This window comes from Dipteris shenzhenensis, chromosome 11, assembly GCF_047967505.1.
Source record: "Dipteris shenzhenensis isolate YYH24624 ecotype China chromosome 11, Dip_SZ_1.0, whole genome shotgun sequence".
Taxonomy (NCBI): Eukaryota; Viridiplantae; Streptophyta; class Polypodiopsida; order Gleicheniales; family Dipteridaceae; genus Dipteris; species Dipteris shenzhenensis.
This window is the reverse complement of record NC_141606.1, coordinates 51,535,678-51,543,838: the sequence shown is the minus strand read 5'-3', so window position 1 is coordinate 51,543,838 and position 8,161 is coordinate 51,535,678. Positions and strand designations below refer to the sequence as shown.

Sequence of the window (8,161 nt, the reverse complement as noted above, 5' to 3'; positions counted from 1 at the left end):
AGGGTGAAACCTTGACCAAAAAGTTTGGACCATATTATGCAATTGCATGTCATTGTAAGAGGATCAACTCGTGGGTAGGATCAGGTTATTTTATGGTAACTTTGCATTACAATTCTAGAAAAATGGTCCTAATTTTACAATAGGTTCACATCCTTTGTGCTTTCACAATTTTGAGAGGGCAACCACATGTGGGCTTGCCATGGAAAAACCAAAATTGTATGGAATATTATCAACTTTATTGAATATAGATGTACTGGATTGCCACACGCAAGTGAAGGGAATTACACATAGATATGATCTTATGCCTTTCATAATGATAACATGAAAAGAAATGATCTTACAGAATCTAGTTGGATACCATAGAATGCTTCCATTTATTTTGCTTCTCTAGTTGAAAGCTTTGGAGTAAAGAGCAAGAGTATATATATTTTTGCCTACTTATCATTATTTACTACATCTCAAAATTTTCACTATAATTCTTCATGGTTGATCATACACATGAGGACATTGATGCATTGTTTATTTGATTCCTGAGACACTTAGGGAAAACTATGTACTCACATTTCCTCACTTGATGCAAGCCTTTAATGAATGTGAATGTAGTTATCTATACCATTTGTCATACACAGAGGTCCCAACATCAAGGGGCTTCTTAAAGAGTATGCAAATGATGAAGAAGATTAGGTCATGGATCATTCCAAGCCATTGCAATTTTCTCTCTATCAATGGTATAGAAACATGGAAATATGATACAAATTGTAGACCGCTATAGGACAACAGAAAATTATTCTATCACATGAGTACTAAAATAAAAAGGACTAGTACTATCTAGATTGAGTAAGCGTGTGGAGTATGGAAGGTCTAGAGAAAGGGAAATGATGAGAGATTAGACAAGGCATATAAAACATGGACTGTTCTCATAATTAACTATTGGGACAAATAAATTTCTTGCATGAATATCTGACTATGATTCAAGAACAACTTTTCCATCCATTTTGGTTGAGAGCAACCATGTTGGATAATGCAAATGGTGCCAAAGAAGATCTTGAGCTCTTGGGCATTGATTACCTCGAAAATCGATATGCTAGACCAACCTATGATTCACTAAGAGAGGGATTTTATCCTCTTAAACATACAAATATGAAAAGTTTTGTTTTGGCAAGGCCATGCGATAATATACACCCCACTTGGATGGGTGTTTTTGTAGAGCGAAACACATTTTAAACAAACTATAAGAAAGTGAGCATAGTATTGTGCTTCTATAGGTAGAAGGCAATGCAGTGACATAGTTGGCTACAAGAAATGTTGAGCCAAGCAATGGTAATACAACAAGGAATTTGATCTAGCAAGGTGGAAACTTGTGCATTCAATTGTGTGGAGAGGACAAGAAAAAGCTCCCATTGAGAAGCGCAAGGTCAAAAAACCATGGATTCCTTGCAAGAAAGCACAATCAAACCTCTGACTAGCAAAGCATATAGAAGATGAGAAAGATTGCATTGATATAGATGATATTGTGTAGAGTTGAAATGGTAATTTTGTTGTTGCAATAAATGAATGAAAACAAGTTCTAATTTGGGTCACTAGCATTGTCTCCTTTTTTAACTATTAAAAGACATTTAATGTTATTTTAAAATTTATTATCAGTGTATTTTCATTAAGTTTAAATTAAATTAAATAATATATGAATAAATATTTTTCTTGGTAAAGAAAAATACTCTTTGTAAACAAACATTCAAACCAAAAAGAGGCATATTTTACGATTCCAATGCAATAGTGCATCAAAAGGACCTATCTTTGTAGTTCCACATTGTCATGCATACGCCCACATACAAGAAATAAAATTATATAATAAATTGTGGAAGATGATGAAGAATATCATCCTTCATTTACAACAAGCACTATACATTCAAATTGACCATTTTGGCCTTTTTAAGTTCTACATTGTCATGCATATGTCTATGTTTAAGAAATCAAATCATACAATAAATAGTGGAAGATGATGGATAGTAGCATCCTTCCTATACACGTCTGTAGACCATGAAAACGTAACATGTAACTAAAACACATTTAAAAAAAATGTAAGACTTAAGTTTTCAAACAAAAAACCAACCCTTAACTATTAGAAAAATTTGTGATGAAGGAAGATGAAAACCGCAATGAAGATACAAGTTCAACTATGCAATAATGAGGGAAGATAAAAGAGGTCTATTGATAAGTTGATAATCCCTATGATGGAAAAAATGTAGAAAAGCATTGCATGCACTCCTATCTCTAATATCCCTTTGTGTACACACCAACTACAACATTTATTGATTATTTGCAAAAAGTGTGACATACTGAGACAGTATATAGCAGATGATATCCCTCACCAAAATTGGGTGGTTGAAAGAAAGAATAGGACTATACTAGAATTTGTTTGAGCTTTACTCAAGGTATCCTAGATATGATTCATGAGGAGGCTTTCACTCGAAGGAAACTAGCAATTAAACATCTTAGGATCTTTGGGTGTAAAGCTTTTGCTCATGTTCCAGATGACAAGAAGAGGATTAAACCAGTCAAATGAATCTTTGTTGGTTATGCAAATGAACAGAGAGCATAGGTTATATGATATGCAAGCCAAGAAATTGATGATTAACAAGCATGTTTTTTTATGAATTGGATGATTCTCAACCTGGTATACCATAAAGCAACAACCAATTACTTTGTATATTGAAGAAGAAGAAAGACAATAAGAGGCTCAAAACAACCTAATAAGGGTAAAGGTAAGCTAGTAAAAATAAAAGAACATCTTTGTAAGTGTAAGGAGAAGATGATCGAGGAGGAACCTCCCCTTGCTATTCAAGGAAAGAAGCTTTCAAAATGATACATTGACTTAATAAAAGATTTTGATATACAACTCCAGAATCACTATCAAAGAGGCCTAGAAGATCTCACATGATGGCCTTAATCCTACTTTTATGATCGTGATGGGGGTGGTTTAAGCTACTCGAGTTCTATATTGCATGCATTGTTTTCCCTCAAGTGATCAAAGGAGGTCGCAAACACATCTATACGAAGAGTTGTCAAGATTTAGCTACACAAAAACATAGTTCTTAAGTGTGCATGAATCTCATTGGACTAGCAATTTGGAGCAGGAGGTAGATTGATTAGACAACAGAGGAAGGGGCTGATAATAAGATCCCACTATTTTACCAAGAGATTCTTTTCAAGAAAGGGTCAAATTTTCAAGGTCTAACTATGCAAAAACATAGTTCTAAAGTGTGTAAGGCATGAATCACCTTAGGCTGGTAATTTGGAACAAAGAGATAAATTGATCAAACAATGGAGGAAGGAGGCACTAATAGGTTGGCAACTAATGAGTAGTTGGTGGCTTACCAAGAGATTCTTTTCAAGGAAGAGTCGATTGGTTGCTCTTCTTAAGCTTTAAAATTCCTTGGATCTGGGTATGTGAAGTACTTCCACATTGTGCCATAATCCTCACGCATGTGGCTCACCTTTTCTTGAAGAAGTGTGGTATACATGTTCCAAATGGTGTTTAAATAAAGGTCTTACAGTGAATGAAGAGGCCAATGAATGTTATGTTAAATACAACCTCAAGTGCTTTATGTATTGGCTTCCTAGTATGCAAATTATTTGGTTTTTATTTAAATCCATCGAAACCACAAGACACACCCACTTGAAGCCATTCCACATGATGGTTCTCATCTTTAAATATGCTTGTTTGAATTTTGAATGCATATGTGTAAAATCACACGCATGTGATTCCCTACAAGTTGCATTTCACTATCCATGGCTCTATTTATTGAAAGAACAAGAAAGTAATACCACTCACAATTTTCTTCTTACTTTATTGGGCATTCCAAGTGAAGAATTAGAATTACGAGTGACCTAAAGTCCAAAACCGTGATTGGAACAGATCGACAAATCCAATCCTATGATTTGAGGTCCTCTGAGTATGTGATCACATCCACCTCTATAAGTAGCACCATGACAAGCTTTCAAGCTATCGTCTGACTTCCATGTCACCCAATGAATTGAGCTCCAACGTAGCGAATTCCAAGTTGGAACTCTACAAAGCATATAACTTTTGGGGGTGGAGCGCTCATCATTGTTTTTTTTTTTTTTTAATGCACTCGAAAGTGCCAAGAGCGTCTCATACAAGGTGTCCAAGATAGAATCGTGAGCTGCCCCTAGGCCTTACCAGCATATACAAACGCATACGTGGCTTGGACTCAGGACGCCTGGCATAAACAGAGCCACACTTTTTAGCAACCTAGTCTGAACGCTGTCATCTTTGGCATACATATATGGGAAGACACCTCAAATTGTAATATGACTACCATGAGCGTCCATGAGCGCATGCTCATCTGGTCTACAACTTCTCTATTCTCAAAGTCATTCAACCAGCCCAGCTTGGGCAGTGTGGCAAGCACGAAGCGGTCACGATATGGCAATGCCTTCCTAACCTTGCTGCAGATCTTTAACCACACAGGCAGTGGCCTTCAGAACGAGAACTATCTTATGGTGGCGTTGAGGATCCCTTATTACAGCGCTTGGGCTTGTACCCTGAAGTTCAGAGGAGGTCAAATGGTGGCGTATCTTGGCGGCTCTTGGGATAAAACGTAGCGCTAACTGCTATTACCCACCAAAGTGTTGCAAGTATAGTTTGTATTTTGCACCGCATGTATGTTCAGGTGAAGCGGGCCGGTAGGACAATTGGAAAGATGCAGCACCGATCAGGAATGAGGATGCAAGATCCGACGGAGAGATTGATAGAAATATTTGACGTTTTAGATAGACCAGGCAATGGGGCGGACTATAAAGATGTCCTGCAGGGATGCATCAACATGAAATCACCAGCAGAAGAAAAGCAAGTACATGCCCATATGCCAAAAGATTGCTGGAACACCCTTCTGAATATTTATGCCAAGTGCGGCAGTTTGGTCAAGGCCCGCCAAGTATTTGACGAAATGCCAAAACGGACTGTGGTCTCGTGGACTGCGATGATAGCAGCATATGGACGACATGGGCATGGAGAGGAAGCGTTAATACTCTTTTGGGAAATGCTGGCACAGGAAGGTGTGAAACCTAATGAGGTCACGTTCATTTGTGCGCTCAACGCATGCATTACTTTAGCAGCTCTGAAGCAGGGCAAGCAGGTCCATAGCTACTTCATAAAAGATGGGCTTGAATCAGATCTTCTCTCGGGCAACATGCTGGTGAAAATGTACTCTAAATGTGGAAGTTTGGAGGATGCAAAGCAAGTATTTGCTAATATGCATGAACGAGATATTGTATCATGGAGTGCGATGATTTCAGGGTATGCAGAGCATCAACAAGGTGTAGAGGCTATAAAACTCTTTCAGCGAATGCAGCAAAATGGTGTGGATCCAGATAATGTTATATTTGCCTGCGTCCTCAAGGCATGTGCCAGCGTGGCAGCTGCAGATTTTGGCAAGGAGATCCATAGGCACATTAAAAGAAGTGCATTTCAGTCGGATGTATTTGTGAGCAACAATCTGATTAACATGTATACAAAGTGTGGGAGTATAGCAGAAGCACGCCAAGTTTTTGACCAAATGCCTAAACGAGATCTGGCCTCATGGAATACGATGATTGCAGGGTATAACAAGCATGGGCTTGGCGAGGAAGCCTTGGAAATCTTCTGCAAAATGCAATGGGAAGGTTTCAAACCAAATAGTGTAACTTTAACCATGATGCTCAATGCATGTGGCAACCTTGGAAACCTGGAAAAGGGCAGGGAGATCCATTCTTGCATCATCAAACGTGGATTTGAATATAATATTGGAGTGGCGAATACTGTTCTCGACATGTACATCAAATGTAGGGCAGTAAAGGTAGCAAGGCAAGTGTTTGACAGACTGCCTAAACTAGATACAGTTTCTTGGAATGCAATGATTGTGGGATACACTCAGCATGGTCATGGTGAGCAAGCTTTAGGACTTTTTGGGCTGATGCAAGAACAAGGTTTGAAACCAAATGAGATTACTTTTACTAGCCTCCTTAATGCATGTGCTGGACTTCCTGCTTTAGAGCAGGGCAAGCAGATTCACAAACATATAGTCAAAAGTGGATATGAATCGAATCTGTTTGTAGGCAGTGCTCTTGTTGACATGTATGCCAAATGTGGCAGTATAGAGCATGCATATGAAGTGTTTGACAAAATGCCCAGACGAGATGTGGTCTCATGGAATGCAATGGTTACCGGCTTTGCACAGCTTGGGCATAATGAGGAGGCTCTGCAATTATTCTGGAGATTGCAGCAGGAAGACTTGAAACTAAGTAAAGTGACGTTTGTCAGTGCTCTCAATGCATGTGCCAACCTAGGAGCCGTCAAGCATGGTAAAGAGATCCATGTGGATGTTGTGGGACATGGATTTGAGAATGATTTGGTTGTTGCAAGCGCCCTAGTGGACATGTATGCTAAATGTGGGAGCCTAGATCATGCATTGCAAGTCTTCAACAAAATGCAGAGCAAAGGTGTAGTTCCATGGACCTCCATAATTGTTGGATATGCCCGGCATGGGCAGGGTGAGGAAGCCGTAAATCTGTTTCAATGCATGTTGAAAGGAAGTGTGAAACCGAATAAAGTTACATATATTGGTGTACTTATTGCATGTAGCCATGCAGGTCTAGTGGATGAAGGCCGGCAGTACTTCAATTCCATGAAAACCGAGCATGACATCACTCCAATTGCAGACCACTATGCTTGTATGGTGGATCTTCTTGGACGTGCAGGTTGCCTAGACGAGGCAGAAAATCTTATCCTGAAAATGCCATGTGAAGCGAACCCTACACTTTGGATGTCCTTACTGGGTGCCTCCAGGATTCATGGTAATTTGGAGCTAGCTAAACGTACTGCAGAAAGGATTCTCAAATTGGAACCGCATAATGCAGCAGCTGTTGTGCAATTGTCAAACTCTTATGCTGTGGCTGGTAGGTGGGATGATAAGGTGCAAGTGCGAAAATTGATTCAAGGATAGATTGCATGGGCGAAGATGCCTGGTAAAAAATTTTATTATTAGCAAGAGGCTTGAGTTGTGCTTCATGTGACATGGCTTCCCCCATTCCCGTACCCATTCAAAGATACGTTCCCATTCTTTCATATGCCACCTCTGTCAGGTGAATGAGTGGCATGCTAAGGGGTAGAGCGCGTACCTCTTGGTTGTGAGCCCCAATTGTGGGATAGTTGGACGGTTGTCGCAATTAGGATGTTGAGGTTGGAAGGTCAGGTGTTGCAGCATGGCGAGTCCTTAGGCAGCCGAACCAGCAGCCAGCAGTGCTGCCACACAAGTTGCTGTGCAACTGAGTTGCCATGTAGGCAGATGCGCTACTGTATGGCCACCACAGCAGAAGAGCAGCATTTTAGCAAGCAATCACCTAGCAGGTGACATGGCAGAAGGCACAAAAGGTAGCACCTGCAGCAGTTTGGAGCAGCCACATGGCAGCACTGCCATTTGGCATAGGGAAGACCACTGTTGGTGGAGTCATCTGGGAAGAGTCTGAACAGCCACAGCATGGAGGCAAGTCAGCCAAGAGGGGCCTGGCCATGTCAGCAAGGTCAGTTCTCCAGTCCGCCAACTTAAGAAGTATATATAACAGCCCCCTATGCCTATTGGGTTTGGGGATCAGAGGAGCACACCAAAATGCTCACCCTAGGAAAACCTTCTAACTGAGGAAAAAGTGTCCCAAGGGTGAGTTCACACCACATTAATAATCACACAAGTTCCTCTTGTAGCGGCAGTGTGAACAAGTACAAAGAAATCACCAAAAGGAAATAAATCTAAATGTCTATAGAAAGCTTTGAACTTGTCTTTGGGTAGTGCCTTGGTGTACAGATCAACAACATTGTCATGTATAGAGTAGTATGTCAATGTGATCTTCCTTGCATGAAGTCTTTCTTTGACATAATGATAGTGAATCTCAAGGTATGGCATGAAAAACCTACCGCGGCCATAACCCTCTTGACTATCAGTGAGAATGGAAGTGGGTATTTGTTAACACTCACAATGATCTACAAGTAACCTCATTAGTCGTACACAATGTACCATTGCAATGGAAGCTATCATGTACTCAGCCTTATAAGTAGAGGTGGCAACAATGAATTGACTTCTAACCAAGATATGTATGACTTGCCAAG

The 8,161-nt window shown here is 40.0% G+C and overlaps 1 protein-coding gene across 1 annotated transcript; it reads left to right on the top strand.

Annotated features, from left to right (window-relative positions):
- Window positions 1-4,258: 4,258 nt before the first annotated feature.
- LOC147897143 (putative pentatricopeptide repeat-containing protein At3g01580) lies at window positions 4,259-7,781 on the top strand. The gene has a single exon (XM_087381533.1). The coding sequence runs from the start codon at window positions 4,683-4,685 to the stop codon at window positions 7,002-7,004; it is 2,322 nt and encodes a 773-aa protein (XP_087237659.1). The 5' UTR covers window positions 4,259-4,682; the 3' UTR covers window positions 7,005-7,781.
- The last annotated feature ends 380 nt before the right edge of the window (window positions 7,782-8,161 follow it).